This window comes from Aristolochia californica, unplaced genomic scaffold (genome assembly GCF_029961685.1).
Source record: "Aristolochia californica isolate CCGP_79_NKW_82.1479 unplaced genomic scaffold, dmAriCali1.0.hap1 SCAF_7, whole genome shotgun sequence".
In the NCBI taxonomy this organism is placed as follows: Eukaryota; Viridiplantae; Streptophyta; class Magnoliopsida; order Piperales; family Aristolochiaceae; genus Aristolochia; species Aristolochia californica.
Window position 1 is genome coordinate 3,643,930 of NW_027182268.1, and position 21,612 is coordinate 3,665,541.

Below are 21,612 nucleotides of genomic sequence, written 5' to 3' on the forward strand. Positions count from 1 at the left end.
AGATAAACAAAAAGAATTGACCATGGTCAACAGTTTCTATTAAAGGTAAAAATGGCGTCCCAGAAGTACTCCACCAACATCAGACTTACCAACATAAGAACATTGAATCTGACTGGTCTTCAGTCTCCACGCTTGCACACAACGAACAATGGACACTGATTTTTGAGCTGCCGCATAGAAACTACCGAGAGACACGACTGATGCAGACTCGCTCGACTGAAGATTACTCGATTTTGACAATGGCGGCATCCCGTGTTAGTCGCAGAGAGGAAGTGCAACGCCAATTTCAAATGGAAGGGAAAAAGACTGGAATAGAGATATGAGCTGCTTCACCTGCACGTCGCTAGCTTCCAAGTGCGACGCTATTATTACGGGTGGAGGCTGCAACGACGGATAGCATCATCCGTACTGGTAAGGAATAGTTAAAAAATCGGAGAGAGACAGTGGGCTTTCGAGCTGCACTAACATCCACATCATTTGGGTGTACTTCCAGCTATCACTCCGGGGCTTGTGGCACGTGGTACGGATTTTCTTGCAAGGCTGTACATCGTCACTTGTCATACCAGATGAAACCCCCCTGGGCCTTTCGCGAGCTTTTCTTTAGTCATATTGCTGCATGTGGATTGTGTCATGAACAGTTGAGGCCTGTAGACTGAAAGTCGAAAGAGGGATCCGGCACCCATTTGAAAGCAACTAAATGGGTCACCCAGATTACCAATTCCTTCACAACAACCAGGGTTACCCCTCTTCTGTGATGATTATACGAATAAGAAAATGGAGCAAAACGCACCAACTTTGGAGCAAAGTGGTGTCAAACGGAATTATCAGGTGGAGGTTTCCGGGAGGAATAGGTACCGGAAATGGGAGTCGAAAGGGAGGATGCCACAGTTGCGAGAAGCAAGAAAAATTTGCCTCCTTTGAGATAAGCATTGTTCCACGAAGGCAGCCTGTTTAGGTGGAAGAAATCGGGATATCCACACAGCCAAATTTGCATCCTTTACGAAGCCCCTAGCAAAGCAGTGTAGCAGCTTTGGCACAAGAAGCTTCCCTTTGAAGCTTAAACCAACTGATGCACGAATAAAATCACGATGCGCTTCTTGAAGCTCCTCCCTAACATTTGCAGCAGTGTAGATCCTTACCTGCAAAACCAACTCGTGTAATGTCCAAGAAACGGCCAAATAAATGCTGTGACATTATTCTTTAAACACCTGGGCATCAAATCGTGTCTCAACAAGCCACTTAAAGGTAAAAAAAAGTGATAATTAGCAGACAATGAATAGACATAGCCCAGCAATTACCGCAGGTGAAGAGTACATCCCAGAGCTTAGTGCAAATGTAACTAGTGGATCAAAGGTATGAATTGCAAACTTTCTTTGCTCTTCTGTCATCTTTAGCTTGTGCAGAGCCAGAAGAAGAGCCAGAAGAAGAGCCTATATGAAAATAAACTTGAGTGATAAGCTCAACTCAGAATTTAATATAACGACAATGAAATATTTTACCCTAACCAATCAAATTCAAGTACTCCTTTAAGCCATCAAATTGTGTCATATTTTGAATTGGCAAAATTAGAAAGTTTATCCATTAACTAAACTAGGAAGCCTGACTTCTGACGTTCAATTCCGTTCAATTCCAGACAGGAATTTGAACTATGACGATCAAAACATGGAAATATTTTAGTCATCTATTTCTCTTTCTTTTTTGTGTATTTTATAACAGATTATTTGCTTAGTTTCTCTCACATGTGCTAGGGTAAGCTTCTTAAGTAGTTTGAAAGCTTCATTTAAAAAAAAAAAAAAAAAAAAAGGCAGAGGAGCATAACATCAACCTTTTGTACATCCCTTCCATATAAGCTATGAGTTGGTCCTTCAGTTCAGGCATTGATTTCGATGTTATATTGATACTAAACTTTCTAAAGCAGATCCATAGTCACAACTTGTTTATAAATTATAACATAAAATCATAAAACTTTCTTACATCATACTTCGGTTCAAGGGCCAGTTCGGTAGGTAGGTGGGTTGGAGAGAGGGAGGGGGAGGGGAGGCTTCTATCATGGAGTCTAGTATTCAAGTCTCAAACGGAGAAAGGGGTGTGATATGCATCAATATGCAACATTAAAAAAAAACAGTAACTAAAAACACAGGTTTAATCACTGAAAAAATAGGACTTCTTTCAATCATTGAACATTCTCATAGATGCGTTATAAAAAAAAAAATGCAGACCTACGTTAGAAGACCATCCATCCCCCACCTATAAAAACTCAATCATCATAAGAATTTTCTTATTGAACATTACATAAAAACCAAGTTTTTAAGGAACTATAATTATTAACAAGAGTGAAAATAGATCGATACAAATATTCATACATAATTGCCATCAGAATCAAACATACACATGAGCAATCCAAGGAGAGTGAGCACTATCAGATTTCTTACATTGTATATGTGGGAATTGTTAGACGAATGATATTATATTGGAGGATTGTTAGAAAAATGAAACAACTATCATGTATCACAAGGTAAACCATTTTTTTTTTTTTTTGCATTATCGATTTGTAAAATTTCTAAATGCACAATTACTAATCTAAGGAAAAAAATGTTCAACATGCAAGTCACTTACAGTTTGAGGTCTATGAAGTGGGGGCTTCATCTTTAAAATCACATACTCTATTGTAGCAGCATTGAAGGAGTGGCCCCCAACTGTGTATGCAGCCTGAAGAGACACATGTTGCACATAACTCAAAATCAAAATAAGGTCAAAATGTTGCTCCAGTGACAACAATTTTTCATAACACAGACTGAAAGCAAACCAATGAGCTGGAATACCTTTCGCATCAAAGAGAAAAGTTATAGATCACCCCTAGGGACACCATATGCCAAGTAACCCTGGCATAAAATCTAGATATCAGATCACAGCACTCATATATGAATACTCTACTTCTCTTCTAATCAAATTCTTCCTTGACTGAAAAAAAATAAAAACAAAAAAGCCTCCTTTCTTTTTATGATGTATAATTTAACCTTCAAAAACATAACTCAAAAACATACATGCATGATTAGTGCATTATATAAGTTGATCCAAAAAGCCAGCTTTTCATCACTTCTCAAGTTGATTGGGTTCACTTTAGCCAATTGCTCCACCAACAATCTGCCACTCCAAATAAATGGTGTATCAAACGTCAATATTAGAAGCAATGTTTCTTTTAAAGGAAATCTGAAAAAAACTAAGCAATTTTTGAACTCTCAACTTGAAAATGACCCTATTTTAAAAAAATTTAGAAAAAAATTATATTAATAAGAGGACTCTTTAAGGGGTAAAGACTATGGAAATCACTCTTTTATTATTCAATATTGAAGAAGAGCAACCTAATGAAGGACAAGTAAAATCTATGTGGGATTCAAACTATCGAAACATTGGAATAAGTCTCTGACTAGATGAATGATAACTTACCAAACAGGTCTCTGATTGAAGAAAGAGGAAAACTGATGTTTGACAATTGCACAAAAGGACAATTTTTTTTCCGTTGCTTTTTCTTAGTTACATGCTATAATAAGAACCATAGGACCAAAGATTGACTATGAAATTAAAAAGGTTTCATATAGAAATTTCTAGTCATAGAAGTTCAATTACTAGAAATCATCAGAAAATAGCATTCTGTAACCATGAACATGAGGCTCAAATCAAGAATTTTCTAATTCTAGAAAAATAAACTTTCCACCACTTCTCCAGAAAGCATTATTCAACTTGGCCCTTTGCATATGACCACGACTACAATAGGATTTCCATAAAAAGAAACAAACCAAAATTATTGCATAATAACAAGTGATTTAAATATCAATATCGCTTTTACAGAATATGCACACACACCCACACACACATAAAAAGAAAGAAAGAAAAAAAAAGAAGGAAATACAAATGCATTAATGTATAAACATATACAAAATGAGGTAGCAGGTCTATTTTTTATTTGTACATTATATACAAAACTGTAATTAATTGAAATGCAATATTCAGTTATGTACATTCTTTCATCAGCTAATAAATCAGTTCAAATAATGCCACATGAAGCATAAATATGTACAAAATGTAAAGTTAGGAACCTCCATAGCCATACAAGACATGTAAGTTCAATTTAGACATAGATGTAACAAGTCACTACCTGAATCTCTGAGATGACCCTGCAGCAAATTCAAGCTGCTTCTTTCCCACTGACATTTAAGAAACTTCAACTGCTGAGCTATAACTTCCTATGTCTTCCCAACTTAGTTTTCCATGTACTCTATAGGGATCAAAGACAATTTCCGACACCAATACCTCATTTTTACACTTTAAATCAACATAAGGACTCTGTACCCATGAGTCTGCAGTTGAAGGTTCAGACAACGACCACATCGAAGAAATGGAAAGAATGCCATGGGAAGAAACAGGGGACAGGTGGTGCTCAGAAGCATAAGATTTGGATGAAGCAGTTGAAGAGTCTGACAGAGAGATAAATATGTTTTTCATACAACGAACCATCTCTTCTGATAGTTTATCAGGTTGATTTGGGAGCCCGTTTATTGCAATAGTATTATTAACTTCGCCCAGTTCATCTGATTGAACTAACTGACATAATGCTTTTTTGTCAAGAGAAACCGAAATGCCATCTAAAGTGTTCTGCCCAAAAAATAAATAAATGAAGTCATGGCCTGCAAACAATCAACAAAATCAAGACGCTTCATGAAACAATCTAGATAGCAAGTCATTGAGGACAGAAAGATAGGACATAAAAATAATTGTAATAACATAAAAGGTAACAGGTCAGGATTGAAAAATATTCATATCCTCCAGTGAAAGTCAAAAGTCAAAACCAGAAGATTTCGAATCTCAATTTTTCTTTCGATAAATAAGTAATTATGCTATTGAAACTGTACTTAGCACTTAGATGTCCAAATGTCAATGGGAATTTGAGAACATTTCGAAGATAAAAACAATTGAACAAATTTCATAACTTGCATGACATTATTTGCACTAGTTACTAGTTGAAATGAACATAACTCCAGTTGACTTGTTGGGCCTGTAATGACAATGGAGCAGATGTGATTACTGACACAAGTCAATAAAACAGTCTCTCGCTACAGCATCAGATGACCCACACCAATTAGACTCTAAGATAACCCCGCATGCAGATGACAAACCTACCACTATTCAAGCTGATGCAACTTAGTGAAATAGACAACTATAAAAGGCCCCAAACTAGAAAGTGAATAAATTTCTCTCACAGGTTCCCTGCACATTACAACAATAGAGCAGCCAAAGAAACAGTTGTGATGACCAAAAACATTTTTTGCCAATGATCTTTAAAAGCCGAACCCAACCACAAAACAGGGTTGAACCACCTAGTCAAAATCAGTACGATTTTGAAATTTTTATGAAGGTGAAAAAATCTTCTTAATGACTTTTTTTAGATGAGGTTTGAAAAACCAAATTTTTTGTTTATCAAGTATTTTTAAATAATGTAGATTTTTCTTTATAAACTCTATCAGACCTTCAAGCCTAGACTATCTTTAGTAAAGACATCAAATACTGTTTTGAATTACGTAATGCATGAGGTAGACAACTAATTATCAGGATATTTCAGGGATCCAGATTTGAAACAGAATTAAATACTTGAGAAGACTGTCTTACATTCTCTGGAAGACATGATACACCTGACAATGATCCAGCAGCATTCTCGACGGCATTTTCAAGTACAACATGCAGCTCCATCTCTTCACGTAATTTTTGCTGTAATCTGTGAACCTAAACCCAAAAAAAGTACAATTTAATTGACGACCATTTGAGTTAAAAAGAAGCAACATAATTGAGACAATTAAAAATATTCACATGTTATTATGTTCATATTGTTGCACCACTTTTGAGAAAGAAGATTCAGATAACCTGAAACATGTATATTATTTTAAAACTAGGAACAATCAAGACTCACCATCAAAATAAGAAACATATATTTCCTTGATGCTGGAAAAGATCATTTCCATTTAATGATTCCATGCTAAAGGTAACTTCAGAAAATCTAAAAGCAGCAAGGATGTAGCTGTGGTCAATATAGATAATACTTACATCCTGATCAAGCTGCAATCTGTAAGGACCAGTGCCACAGTTTCCATCACATAGTCTAAGGCTTGTAACTTCTCCACTGGAATTTATCACCTATATAGCAGAAAGTGCAAATTTTGGGAGAATTCAGTAAGAAACCATTAATCTCATATACCCGAGAGAAACAAGGAACTATGTTTCAACTTTCTGTGCTTTGCATAGGTAAGAGTTCCAATCAAATACAAAGCGACGAACCCATCAGAGAGATTTTAAATTAATTGACTTAACAAACCGTTTGATTAGATGGTTTGATAGTGAGATTCAGAAATAACGATAAACAACCAAGTAATACCAACCTCAGAGTTTACAGAGCAATCACATTCAATATCATCTTCAAAATTTGATTGTGTTTTGGCATTACAGAGTCTATTTGCAATATAGAAGTCTTTGTGGAGAGAAACACCTCTGTAGGATAAAGAAGAAACAAGAAAGAATCAATGAACAAGCAATACTCTTTCAAGATGCCGCACAAAAAAAAGCCAATATGCATTCGCTTCCAAAAATAGCATAAACACAAAAAATTGGTAGGGCAATCCATCAGCAAGAACGACCCACTTACAGTTTCATGGTGATTTGACCAGAGGGCGGGCTACAATCATTTAATCAGAAAGAACACCAGCAAGATACACGAATCAACTTCCAAAGGAACTGTCCACTGACTTCTGGAGAAACAGTAAAAGAATTCACAAACATAAGCCTCACTTCCAGGAATTCAAAAACATTAACTGAAGGAATCTGATGTTTCAAAAGAAAAAAAAAAGAAAAAAAATTCTTGTAGGAGTTACCGCCTGCCACAATTAAAATCCTGAGCTACACTTTTACTAGCTTTTCAACAACAAACCAAATTTCAAACAACTGAAGCAAATAATGATCAGAAAACAGCCACTGAGCCTATAACTGCTCCGAGTGCCGTTAGGTAGTGTAAACAAACTTTTTAGGCAGTAGGTGTCAACAAAAGTATGTGAATCTTACGGTTTTTCCTTCTTTCTGGTCACCTAGGAATGAAGAATCTCACTTAATCCCAGGGCCCGTATACAGTAAAGCAAGAGCGGAGCGTCATGCCTCGAGGTGTTACGTGGTATTCTCTCGAGAACGACAATCAAATGATGTACTCTGATACTGTTAAGTCAGTGAACCAAGAACGACAAAGTCATGTACAACAAAAGGTCCTTTTCGCTTCAAAATCGAAATCAATATCAAAATAATGCTGAAAGATGAGACAAAAGGTTTTTCACTTGCCGACAACTCGTAACTATCCCATCTTAGTCAAAAATAAAATGCGGCAAATCTCAACTCAAAAGAAAAGGTAAATGGTAATCCGTAATTCACTGCCTGCAAAAACACCAGAATTGGCTTTCGGCTGTTAAATTTAATCCATCTTGCTTTGCTTCTCAAATGAACAAAGTACATCTGAATGAATTCGGAAGGAAAACTGCAACAATATGTTACACATCGCACTAAGACAAATTTGGGAAACGGACAAACAAAAGTTCAAAAAAAGTGGTCTTGCAGAACCGAAGAGCGTATTTCGACTTTTCACAGATAGTGTCCACAATTAGTCATATTCTAAAAGCAAAAAGCACAACAAGTCAATGTGCTTTGCCGTAATAATGAGCTTAGAGATCAAAGGCCATATTAAGAAAAACTCAACCCCTTCATCAGAGTAAGCCGAAAAGGCGAAAAGTAAATAAGGCAAGTCTAAAAAATTGCCATCATGTATAAGTTTTGGCTTTCATTTGCTCGATAGTATCAGCCTAGATTCCGCTAAGCCCAGGACCATTTTACAACAAATCAAAAAGTATACAAAAAACTACTAAAGTTTCTGCCTTTTTTAGATTGCCTAAAGTCTTTTCGGTTGCCTACTCATTAGAAGACAGATGCATGTAGAAAACAAATGCACCGGAGACTCTGGCAAAGTGACATCATAACCTTGGATTGAATGATTGAGGGCACAAACAGCAGGGTATCTCACCATGAATCATGATGCTACCGAAAAAATAAAAGCATAACTCTATGAAAGATTTCGAATTTCGTTTATCGTACACAAATAAATTTCAATTGGAAAAACGAGGTAAAGAGAAGGAAATAACTAAGTGTTTGCGCTGCAAAACAAGTAAAGGGCATTAAAATTCTGATCGAATATTGGGAACACACAGCAAAGATAGAACGGGAGACTGAGAAAGAAGCTCGACTCTTAAGTCATTAATGGTCGCAGCCGAACGGCTTAAAGAGTTTTGAACTTCAGAGTTTGATAATGTGAAGAATATCAAAAACTAAATATCAAAATTGGTAAACGACAATTATAGATTCTAAAGAGCTTTAAACTTTGGATTTCGAGCAGAAAGGTAATACAAGATACAGAAAAAAGAGCTCTACTACTGACAGAGAATTCGGAGTGGAAGACACGAAAAGTAGCAGAGGTAAAGCCTCTTCAAGCGGGCAGAGAGAATCTCCGGCGGCCACTTCTGTTACAGACCATTCGAAAGATAGGAAAGTAAAAGAAACAAAGCGAGTTATTACTACATACTGAAAGACTTCATGTGTTCGATACAACTTTGGATCAGATCCTGCATTCCCAAACTGAAAAACTTTACTTCCACTCCACCCTCGCCGAATAGAAGCAGCGAAATTTCAAACAAATAAAAAAGAATGATGAAGACGAGTAGTTTATATAGCTAGCGAGACGGAAAATACCTCAAAATTTTGAAACAGCTTATTCAAATCGCCAAGACCGAATCAGAGTGTTGTTAGAATTATGGTTTCAAATAGATAATTTATAAAATAAATTACCATGATATTAGAGGCGTGGGACTCACTTCTAGATGTTGTCATTGGATGTTCAGTACAGGGAATAATGGCCAGTACATCCCTTTGTAGAGGTAGATTAAATGGATACATTGACTTAGTGGACACATCCCTTGGGACTAAGGAGATATGTCTCTCTTAATGGGATGTATCCCTCCTGAGAGGATGTATCTCTTCTAAGAGGATGTGTCCTTATGAAAAGTCATTAGTGCACCCTTTGAAAATCTATATAAACCTCCATGGTCTTACAAGTGAGGTTAAAGCTATTTGCACACCCAATCTGGCTGAACGGGAGCAAGCTTATCACTTGTAAACGAAGTATAAAAGATTATCTTGTGCACTTCAAGTTCTGTTTATATTCTTCAAGATGAAAGGTACGCTATCTTTATTCTTCTTATTTCAATTCTATGATATATGTATGGTTTTCATGATAATGGAATTATGGAGGATTTAATATCTATTTTCTATGATGTTTATATTATTATTAGACATCGAGTCTAAGAAGTGCATGCAGCAAACACTGAGTAACAGCCTTGACGTAAAACAAAAAGCAAAGTACAATAAAATGGAGCTCCCGGATCGAGAATTTGAAAAAACTGAAAATCAAGGAAGAAGAAAACAAAAGAATCTGACAGTATCTCCCACAACCAAAGCACAAGCAAGCAGCATACTACCTTTTAAGTAATCCCTCGCTGCGTCCATTTACTCCCCGACTTCTATCTCCCTTGTGATGCGTGTCCCCCTCTCAGACTTTCAATAGCCTCCATTTCTCAGATCCACAAAGCTCGTAAAAGAGAACCACAAAAAGATCCAGTAAAACTAACATTTATCCTCTCTGTCTCAACTGCGTACGGCCAACCACACGAGGCCAAGAGATCAGAAGGCGGAAAAGCCAAAAAGAGAACCTGTCTGGCGTCTGCTTCTCTCTGTGTCGTGGAAAATCGAAACAAGAGAAAAACAAAAAAGTACGAGATCCAGATTTTTTGAATTTCCGACGTTGCCTTTACAGTTATTCACATGTGGCTGAACCAGCCTCCCGGAGCAACGGGCTCATGGTAGCGCTGCCAGGAAGAAAGTAGCGAGTGAGCCAGGTGGGTCCCGTGAGACTCAATATACCCAATGAATTATAAATGAAATATACTGTTAAGATACTTCTTTCCCGATTACTAAAGTCAACATATTTGTTTTCATTTATCCATGTGGGATTATTCTTTCACATAAAAGTCCAGTGATTGGATGGAACTCAAACTGTCAATTTCACAACTTTAAAGAAAAATCGAATATATTCATGAGGCGAGAAAGGGAACTAAATGAAGGTTCGAGATCGCCACGTAAAGAAGGAGCTGGAATTCGAGTTCGAAGTATTTAAATCAAGTCCAATTCAAACATATGTAGGTTCGAGTTTGGCTCGACACCACCCCTAATTTAGAGCATGGAGATAGAGTACACCAGATGGGCGATGGATTTAATTTTCATGGAAAATGGTTGTGGGGTGAGGTTAATAAGGCGGGTAATTAAATCCCCCACTTCCCTCCCCTTCTCCTATTGTAACCCTCTACCTCTATGAGGACAACAATATTTTAATTTTTAATTTTAAGGTTTTTAATTTTATTAGATTTATACTTTTAATTTTTTGGGTTTAATTTAAAATATTTAAGGTTTTTTAATAATTCATTAACCATATTTATCAATATTTGAGTAAGAGAAGACATATGTATTTGAACAAACTGAAATGTAATTAGATCAATTAAAATATACTTTATTAATATCTTTTAGATATTTTCTTAAGTGATCAACAAATAATATACACTAGCAAAAGTAAAAAAGGTTATAATATATCATAAACAAAGTAAAAACAAGTGAACACAAATGTTTAGGGTTTGGAATTAGGGTTAAAGATTTAGGGTTTAGAGTTAGGGTTTAGGTCTTAGGTAATTTAAGGTTAAGAGTTTAGGGGTATAGGGTTTGAACCTCACAATAAAAATAGATAACAATGAAAAATCACTAGGGAGTTTTAGGATTAAAAAAATCAATATAAAAATCAAAATCAATGGGTCGACCTTAGATAACATTATTTGATGTGATTAAAAAATATATATAAGGATAAAGATATTATCACTTAGTTTTAGGGTTTAGAAGTTTTTAGGGAATGTAGGGTTTAGAGTTTTTTAGGGGTTTTAAGGTTTAGGATGGGTTTAGGGTTTAGAGTGTTTTACAGGTTATATGGTTTGCGACAAGTTCAAGGTTTAGGTTGTTTTAGGATTCTAGGATTTAGGATGGGTTTATGATGGGTTTAGGGCTTTTTAGAGATTCTAAGGTTTAGGAAGGGTTCACAGTTTAAGGTTTTTTAGGGTTTAGACATTTTTTAAGGGGTTCTAAGCTTTAGGGATTATGGGTTTACGGGTTTTTAGTGATTATAGGGTTTAGGATGGGTTTAGGTTTTACGATTTTTAGGGGTTTTAGGGTTTAAATTGTGTTCAGGGTTTAGGGTATTTAAGGGCATCCAAGGTTTAGGAAGGGTTTAAACTTTTGGGTTTATGTTTTTTTAGGGTTATGAGGTTTACTAGGATTACATGGGTTTAGAGTTTAAGGACTTTTTATGGTTTGCGGTTTTTAGGGTAGGGTAGATTTAGGGCTTTTTGGGGTTTAAAAGTATCATTTGTAGGATTTTTTAGGGTTCTAGAACAGTAATTGAATTTGAACCACAATCCAAATCTGATTCTAGATTCAAAACAACACTCGGTATGTGCTCTCCTTGCTTCGATTGTTACTCTCTTAGCTTAATTATGGATTTTGCACCTTATACATGACTCCATGTTGATTATCTCTTGGTTTTACTTCATCTTTTGGCTTTAAAACCAAGAGGATTGTGGTTAAGAAATTGTTGTCCCACGTCAAAGAAAAACAAAGGTGCTGAAATTTTCAGCTAGCATGACTGATTCCCAAAGCTACAACTTCAGCTCATAAACTCTTTGAGTGGTGATTTTTTGGTTTAGTGGATAATATTTCATGGCTGAAGATATTGGATTTAATATGGTTGGATAAAGTGACCTACTCAAAATCACCACATTTTCTCTTAAGGGGTTATCACATTACTTGAGTTGGTAACAATCCGTTGAGCAATTTCTCATCACTCGTGACTTATTGAGTCACTTAAATAAGCCGCCTCCTCTTCTAGAAAGATAGTGCATATACCAAGTGGCTTAAGGAGGATACATTAGTCCTTAGTTGGTTGATCAACAACTGTTAGAAGTTAAGATCGAAGTATCGTGGCATGATGTAGTTTACCTTTGTCTGTTACTTTCTCTCCCTTCTTAGGGTAAAGGGTAATAATGTAATTATGATTCTTCTCATTATTATAAATACATATTGAGGGAGAGGATTATGTACGTCACCCAAACCTAATCCTCCTTCCCTCCTTCACTCTCTCCCTTTCTCCTAGCTGATCTCTCCTTCTCGTTTCACTCGTTCATCTCTTGTTTCTCTCTCTCTCTCTCTCTCTCTCTCTCTCTCTCTCTCTCTCTCTCTCTTGTTAGTCTCTTTACCCTTAATCTAGTTCGTTTATTACTTACAACATGGGATCCTAAATCTAACAACTACATAGAAAAGACCATTGCAAATAATGTGGTGCATCTTGAGACTGCTAAATAAGTGTGGGATACTTGTTCAAAGTTATACTCCAGTGCCAATATCTTGCAAAAATTATATGATGTTTTCCAAACAATATATAATACCAAACAAGGAGATAATTTACATAACTATCTTGCAAGGTTTAGAGGTCTCATTTAAGAAAATAAACTTGCTCAACCCTATTCCACAGATATTTCAATTCAAGATTAACAAAGGGAAGCACTAGCAACAACCATCTGTCTTGTCAATATCAAATCGTGTCTTCAGGTTGCCAAACTCAAATCCTTAGCTCAACAGTTCTTCCCTCCTTTGATGATATTGGTGCTACACTTACTCATATCCCGAATCCATCCAGCACTTCCCAAGTAGATATCTTCTCTGCCATGTACTCTAATAATAGAGGTGGTAATTCTAGTAATCGGGGGGACAAGGAAGAAACAATCGAGGTGGTCATGGAAGAGGTGGTAAGAATGGGGAAAACGCTTCTCGATCTGAAAATCAAACATGTTCTCAATGTGGAAAAATAAGTTATATAATAGATACTTGCTAGAAAATCCATGGGAAACTTGACTAGGCTACAACCAATCAAGCTTCTACCAATAATAGAGATAAGGTAGAGAAAAAACCTAACACATCCAGAGGCTAGAAAACTATATATGAAGAAGACTATAATTTACTTCAACGAATGAAGAGTATAATGATATCCCCCTCAAACAAGACCTCTTCCACTATTATAGCTACAACTATCTCTGGTCTGATCTTAGCTACTTCACCCTCTCCATCCTGGATTATTGACTTTGGGGCCTTTGAGCATTTGACAGGTAATAGTAATCTTCTGAGTTCTATCTCCCCTTGTTTGACTAATAAATTTGTTTCTATAGCAGATGGATACCAAACCAAGGTCCAAGGAATGGGGTCCACATATGCTACAGTCACATTACACTTACAAGATGTGATTTTTGTTCCTCAGTTTCCTTTAAACTTCTTAAGTCAGTCGGCTAACAAAAAGATTTGACTGTTCTTTTAATTTTTCTCCTACCTCTAGTGTCTTTCAAGACCTGTAGAAAAAATAGGTGAGTGGTGGAGATCGTGAACAAGGGGGTCTATGCTAGCTCAACCAGTCAATAGTCTCAGCCGCAACCAATTCACAACACAAGGCCCTATGGCACAATAGACTAGGTCACCCATCTCTGTAGACCCTTAAACATATAATTGCCTCATTACAGTCTATTTCTCATTTGGAATGTGAAAGTTATCAACTGAGTAAACACTAGCAAAGTACTTATTCTCCTCGAGGTGAAAATAAAGGTGTTGCTCCTTTTTCTTTAATTCATATTGATGTGTGAGGACCCTTGAACATATATAATATTTCTCATTCTAAGTATTTGAGTACATTTGTTGATGACTTCTCTTAGGTTACATGGTTATTTTTACTTAAAGATTGATCGGAAGTATTACTTACTTTCAAATCTTTTTGTGTTATAATTTCTACTCAGTGTAATACCACCTTAAAGGTTCTCCAATCCGATAATGCCAAAGAATATATGTCGAGAGAATTCCAATCCTTTCTCTAGAATAACAGAATCATACATCAAACCTCATGAGTTTATACACCACAACAAAATGGTATGGTTGAGAAAAAAAATAGACACCATCTTGAGGTTGCTAGGGCCCTCTTTCAACATATGCATGTGCCCCGCTTCTATTGGCCCCATGCTATCTTTATGACATGCTTTCTCATCAACTTGTTGTCATCTTCAGTTCCAAATGATGAGTCACCCTTCTCCCACTTTTGCTTATATTTTGAATTCTTTTTGCTTATGACAAGAAGGGGAATAAAGAACAAACTAAGTACAAAACTAAAACTTGAAAATAAACATGCATGGATTCGGGGGAGCTTATTTTGAAACTTGAATTCACTCAATTTTTCATGCTCCTATGGATTGTTATTTTTTAGTTTTTCTGTATTAGGTTTTGTCATCATAAAAAAGGGGAAGATTATTGAACGAGAGTTGACTCTTATCTATATTTTGATGATAACAAAACTTAATCAAGCTAACAATTAAAAATTTAGTATTTTGGGGGCTTTTTCTTCAAGATACACAATTCAAAGTCTTTGCAAAAGAATTGGTATATGCATTTCAAGACCTCAAACTCCATCGGTGTGTCAAGTCATCTTGAAGAAGCATCCACTAGTGAGGAAATGAAGAACGGAAGTTTAGAGTCAAAATTATCTAGAAAATCTCAAGAACTCTAGCCATGTAAGAGAGCAGCCCCAAATATTCAAAATTGAGGTACAAATGAACTTTTTAAAGCTATAGGATATTGCATTAAAAACATGTTTTCCCAATACATATCCAACTTTTAAACATGTTAGAATCACTTGATGATTTTTTTATAATGCTTTGAAGCCTAGATTAGAAACCTGGCTTTGACATGATCAATCATTGTCTATCAAATGATTGATCATCCAAAATATACAATGGCTCTAAATATAACGCATGATCGATTCAGGTTGATTAATCGATCAAACAAAACTTGGGTAGAATGTGCTATAAGGCATGATCTAGCAATCCCTTTGAACTGATCGATCAATTTTATCTAGATATTAAAATATTATAAAGCATGATGGATCAATACTGTTGGTATGATCGATCATGCAATAATATGCCAATGACGGACACAACGCATGATCAGTCAGACACATATCATTGATCAATCATACATGGTTTTACACAACCAGTAGGATCAATGCATGATCGATTAGTCTAGATGGATTAGTCGATCAACTTTAAAATTTTAATCTGCCAGAATTGCATTGATCGATCAATCAGCCCAAAGTCTAAGAAAAATATAGGCGTTATATATGATTGATTGATCATTATTTTTCATTGATTTATCATTGAGTTGTCAACTTTTTGTTATTTTTAGGTTGATTTAGGACCTTAATTCTAGATAGAAGAACTTATTCAAGCTAGAATCTAGTTGTAAATCTTAGGAGAGATTGTTATAATTGTGTATTTGAGTATTTGAATTTTATTTCAAAGTCGATTTTGAGAGAAAAAGAGCCAACTACTTTGCAAAATTCCCTTCTCTCTCAAATTTCTCCTTGGGGTACATTTAACCAAGCTCCAAATTCATTTTCATTCATGCTTCAAAATTGGAGACTTGGAGATTCCAAAGGAGAATGTTATCTCTCCACATAATACGTAGTGCAAACTTTTCTTCTTTTGTAATTTACATTTATATTTGTAGGTTGATTTAGGAGCTTAATTCTAGATAGAAGAACTTATTCGAGGTAGAATCTAGCTGTAAATCTCAGGAGAGATTGTTATAATTGCATATTTGAGCATACTCACCAAATATTTATTTGCAAACCTAGCATATGCAAAGCATTCAACACTTGAATTTTATTTCAAAGTTGATTTTGAGAGAAAAAGAGCCACCTTCTTTGCAAAATTCCCGTCTCTCCGATTTCTCCTTGCGGTACATTTAACCAAGTCCTTATGCTCTTCCGTTCAAGCATTGGAATTTGGTAAACAGAATCATTCACGGGTAATAAAAAGGGATTGGAAAGTGATGTCTCAGTTGGAAACGCACTTGTGGATCTTTACGTGAAAAATTCTTCAAGGAATCAGTGAGGATCTTCATAGGAATAGTGTCACCAAACGTAATTTCTTGGACATCACCGATTACTGGATATGCTCAACATGGACGTTCGCAATAAGTTTTCGTAGCTGTAGCTACTGGAGTTCAGACCAACTCATTTACCATCTCCTCCATCTTCAAGTCTTGCAGAACTTTAGAAGCTGTAAAGTGGTAGCTGATGCACCAAATATGATGAAAATGATGACTCGTAGAGATATCATCACAGATACGAACCTAGCAGCAGGAATGAATCTGATGTATCATCATGAGATGGCATTAACCATCTTGCCGGTGATGCGTGAGCATGATGTATAGATGGACAATTTTGTTCTTGCCAGCTTCTTGTCTGCGGCAGCAAACTTCACTGCTATCCAGTAACATCTGGCTTGGTCAACAGCCTCGTAGACCCAGAAAGCTTTTTCTTTTTTTCTTCTTTTTTCTGAAATCCCTTAGCCTAGCGAGGTTACATGGAATGGCTTCACTCGGTTTCTTCTCTGAAACTCTCTCCCGTGTTAAAGGCACGGGTTTATTTGGAACACAACCTGACGGCATCACCTTCAAGTCGATCACTGCGTGCGTCTGGTTGATGTCATCGGCAGGACTGGTCGGCTAGAGAAGGCTGCAGATGTAATAGAAACCATACCTTTCCACCCAGAAGGCCTGATTTACAAAACTTCATTTTAAGTTCTTGCAAAGATTCACCGGAATTTGGTTCTTGGGGAAGAAACAGCGCTAGGAAACAGATTCACCGGAGGGCCCCAGAATACCATCGTATATTTGGACTGATGAAAGTCTTTGATGATGGCACACAATTACGCACTTGGACAAGTCTGATTTTTCCTACGACGCAGGAATCTGAAAATGGTCCCCATGTTGAAGGAAGATGCCATCGATGATAGTCAGAGCATTCATGAATAAGCATCCGATTTAAGCTTTGTTGGCCGAAACGTGATTTCGGGAATTGGGCTCGGAGGTAACTTGACTTTCTCCATTCAAGGCCTTTATGATATCTGTGTTATAAACTAAATCTTCTTTCTTAATAAAGGTCCTCTGTCTGCCCATTTAGAGAAAGATTAATCTGTAGAGGCTCTATTCTCTTGTGTTTAATGTGTTTGTAAGTAAGAAAACGAAAGCGAGCAGGAAGAGGTAGAGGAAGAAGTAGACCTGTCTTAACCATTGAAAGCAAAAGCCAGCTGCTCAGATACATTGACCAGACGAAGCTCCTCTTCAGATGGCAAAGCTTGAAGGTACAACCTGAAAGGTACAAATACTATAACTTCAAAGAGATAAGAATACGTTCCAGAACTGACGAGGCAAATGGTAAAAAAGGTTGAGATAGCAGCAATCCTGCCATGAATGCAAAAAAACTGAAAAGAAATTGTTGTTATCAAGAGAAATTATTGGATATAGATGATTTATGGTAGGCAAATTACCGGTCTTACAGTTGATTAAAAAAAAAAAAAAGGGTGGTAATGCCAATCTCGGCGACAGTGCAGAATTCAAACTACGAACTGTTTTCACTAATGAGTTCCCCACTTTTGATGGTTCTTTCTTTTTTTCAAAAAAAAAATTAAAAAAAAAAAAAAAAAAAAGTGTTGGACACTGGCTTAAAAAGTAAGCCACCCTTCTTCGTATTTAACCGCTTGCGATTGTCTATATATCCCTGTGGTGTCTTATTTGTTAAAAAAGAGAAATCACTATTTGCAAAAAAGCTAGAAGAGATGACTCTGAACTCTAAAACTGGACCCATCAAAGGATCAAAATTCGCAAAGCAGCAGCGCTGGGAAGAAAGATATCCAAATTGAATCGGAGCCGATCATTGTCCTGGAATACCTGCCCTGTTCAGCACCCTGTTTTGAGTGCAGAGTAAATTTTCGTTTCCGTTCACGGGCAACTCCAGTTGTTTCACATAACTTCCTCATAAAGGCGTTGACAAGCTTCTGGTATTTCATGAGTTCGATTTTAAAAATCAAGATTATATCGGGTGAGCAATTCCGAGTCCAAACCGCCACTTTCTCACACTAAATTACCAGACCACCCGAGAAAACTGCGGGAAAGAAGGGAGCGCCGTTAGAATTTAGAAAGAGAGATAAGAACAGGTGCGACAGCGTTCGTTTTACAAGTCGTGGCAGTTACGTGAATACCTGAAGAAAAGACTGCTCAAAGGATAAGACCGAGAGCGTGAAACAAAATGTAAAAACGACTTGAAAACCTCCTTGTGGAGCGAAGTGAACCGTACCGTTCCTCGCTCTCCGGCTTTTTGAAATATCGTAGATGTTTCCAGAAGCAGGCAAAGAGACGGAAGCTGCATTATTTTTATTTTTTTATTTTTTTATTTTTTCACACGATATGGTAACGGAGTTTAATGAAAACATAAACAGACTTCGAGATCATTCCTAGGGTTGAACATTAACAACTAGTGCCACATCCATAGGGCCTTGATTTATTTTCTGTGCCTCTTCCCGGATTCTTTTAATGTTAAGGTGGAATATAATGCTTTCTGCAAAAAGTTTTAGCCTAAAATATCGAAAGGAAATACCTTCACGCCGGGAATTTTATTGGTGAGAGATTCGCCGGGATGTAGAAGAGAAAGTATGAAAGCAACAATCAACACATGTAAAATATAAGTCAACAGCCAGAGTGTCAGATTCTTTCTTGTTCTTCTTTCTTCATTAAAATCGAATTCCGCACGGTGTCCGGATCGATAGGTTCATATTACTAAAAGACGACAGCAAGAACAACGGCAGCAACCTACCTATTTTCCATCGAATTTGCGACTAACATGTAACGATCTCAGCAAAGAACATCGGCTAGAAGCTTGTATCTCCTGCAACCGAACCTATTCTTGGTAAGATTCCTCCAACGATCCAAGGCTTTGTTCTTCTCTACGCAGCGAACGTTCTTCTTCGCCGCAGTACTTTTGTTCTCTTTCGGCACCGATACGTGTTCTTTGCTTGGGGCAGCGGGATGTTTCTCCTCAGCTACCCGTTCCTCCCTCCGGCAAATCCGCTTCTCCTCGTTTTCGTCCGAAGAATTTTCCGGCAAAGACTGCGCGATCTCGAGAAGAAATTCGAAGACCTTACTTCTCCTACTTGCCTGCTTCTCTTCTTCGTGAAGACACCACTCGCAACACCATTTCTCCATGTCTATGTTCGGATACAATCTGCTGCAATACCTGAAACGAGTCATAAACAGATCAATACCAAGAGAAACAGAAAAGCAAACACGACGACGCTTATTTTCAGCCTTGGAAAACTAATACGGGATATTCACAGAGGAAAAACTTAAAACGCGGACTCGAAGACAACAAGGCAAAGCTGCTACAACAAAACAAGCGACAAAAACAGATCCTTCTCCGTTTCATGACACAAAACGAAACCTAGATGGAAGCAGCACGGATTATGAACAGAAAAGAAAGAAATGTCAACTCCGGCTACAAGAAACGGCGAAATCAAATCACAGATCCGCACTCACGTGTGCTGATGTCGGAAACCACATTTCCTGCAAGGAATTAAAGCATTTCGGAAACCGATATCCCCGCACAAACTGCAAACTGCCTCCACTTCGCCATCACTCAGCTCTCGATCGGATTGTGATTCCATGAACGAGCGACAGACGAAACGAAAGAAAAAAAAACAGGTGGAGAAAGCGAGAGCTTTCCTTTCTCTCTCGGAGCAAAACGAAAGCCTTCTTTTCGCTTGGAAAGTCGACCGATTGTCCTTTTAAAAGAAGTAGTAAAGGCTGCCGAATCGAGAGCCTCTCTAAACCACCGGATCAGATTTTTATACCCTCGCCAAAGCGGTTTCCCAGTTTTTGTTCCCGCACGAAACCACCCTCTCCCTGCCGCTTTACCGGCTACTTGCTACGGGTCCGTACAGAGATCCCTGTATAACCTGTATTTTGGGTTACGTGTCGGTAGTGCAGCGGTACGACTGTTTGTTCCTCCGAGTGAGCCCACCTAGATTTTGTCCGCTCTCCGGTATTTCTAATTTTCCTTTTTACTGATTTTCAGTTACGGAGCTTACCACACGTGGCACATCCAGATTCCAGACAATCGTACTAAATGAAAAGCCCCGGGTCTGGGCCAATGAACCAGAAAAGTCCCGCATCGAGCCCGCGGTTCGGTTGAAACAAAATGCCAACTAAAATTGAGATAACTCCTGATCAATAAAAAGTCTCCTTCTCTAATTAATAGTGTTACTTGATACACACCAATTTGTTGGGTTGAGTAGGATTGAACCGGACTTGGTGCATTGTTTGAGTTTGTACGATAAATTCAAAGAAAGTAAAAGTTCGACAAACTAAGTTCGGTCAATTGAATGATCGATCAAGCCACATGAATTGGTCTACCTCTAATTAATAGTTAGGTTGGTCACCCCTTCCCTTTGTTAGAATTGATAGGGCATAGATTTCCTTCTTTGTGAGAGATGAAACTAGAAAGGGGTCACCCTACACCTTCCCCTCTATTTTACAAATTGAAAAATTTATGGTGAGTTCCCACTTTTTGACGACTTAGTGTAAGCAATATCTTTCTCATCAATGGGTGACCTAAGCGTAGTTAGGTGACCTAGTAGATCATTTGTAATAAAAAATCGTCAAACTGATTTGGACTAGTTCAAGTAGTTAGATATCCCTTGCAATGGTAAAGTAATAATCTTCAAGTAGTCCATAATGAAGTGGAATGAATTTCCTTCTGCATTACCTAGTTCATTAGATAAATGGGTTAGTGTAGAATAAATTACTCTTCAAGTGAATTAAGTCACTTCATTTTCTAGGGCCTTCCTCCCTCTCGACCTCCATCACAGAGCACGGGAGGTCGAGCCTCTGTCGCAGAGCTTCTTGGCCTCCCGACTTCTCTTCTCTCTCGGCGTACCATCGAAGCACCGCCTCCGTCACAGTGGCCCGCTGCTGAGGAAGACGATGGTTTAATTTTTCCTAAGTTATGAAAATTAAACCATCGTCATTAAAATAATAATTTATAAATATTTGTATTTATTTAATATATTTATTTTATTATTATTATATTAAATTAGTGATTTAATAGTCATAATTAAAATATTTTTAAAATAAATATTTGATAAATTATTTTAGTTTAATTATCCCATTGCTATAATTAATTAAACCAACGGTTTTAAATTTTGTGACAATATATTATTAATTAATAATACATAAAAAATATATTATGTTATTGATAAATATATATTATATATATATATTATTGTATTAAATTAGTGGTTTTTAATGTTAAAACATATCTTATGTTATTAAAAAATAATTTATTTATTTATTATATTCGCTTATGTTATTTATAATTTTTATTTATTTATTTTAATAATTTATTCTAGTGACACATAATTATTGTATTAATTTATAACAAAATATAATAATTAAGTAATA

At 36.7% G+C, this 21,612-nt stretch overlaps 1 protein-coding gene and 1 pseudogene across 1 annotated transcript; both read right to left on the reverse strand.

The window, feature by feature from the left end:
• Window positions 1–732: 732 nt before the first annotated feature.
• Window positions 733–6,699, reverse strand: LOC137936230 (uncharacterized; annotated as a pseudogene).
• A 12,158-nt stretch (window positions 6,700–18,857) lies between these two features.
• On the reverse strand, window positions 18,858–19,920 carry LOC137935857 (PHD finger-containing protein 1-like). Its single transcript, XM_068780242.1, has 2 exons — window positions 19,690–19,920; window positions 18,858–19,390 (listed from the first exon to the last, which is right to left on the reverse strand). Exons 1-2 carry the CDS (start codon window positions 19,815–19,817, stop codon window positions 19,009–19,011), a joined length of 510 nt encoding a protein of 169 aa, XP_068636343.1. The 5' UTR covers window positions 19,818–19,920; the 3' UTR covers window positions 18,858–19,008.
• Window positions 19,921–21,612: the final 1,692 nt, after the last annotated feature.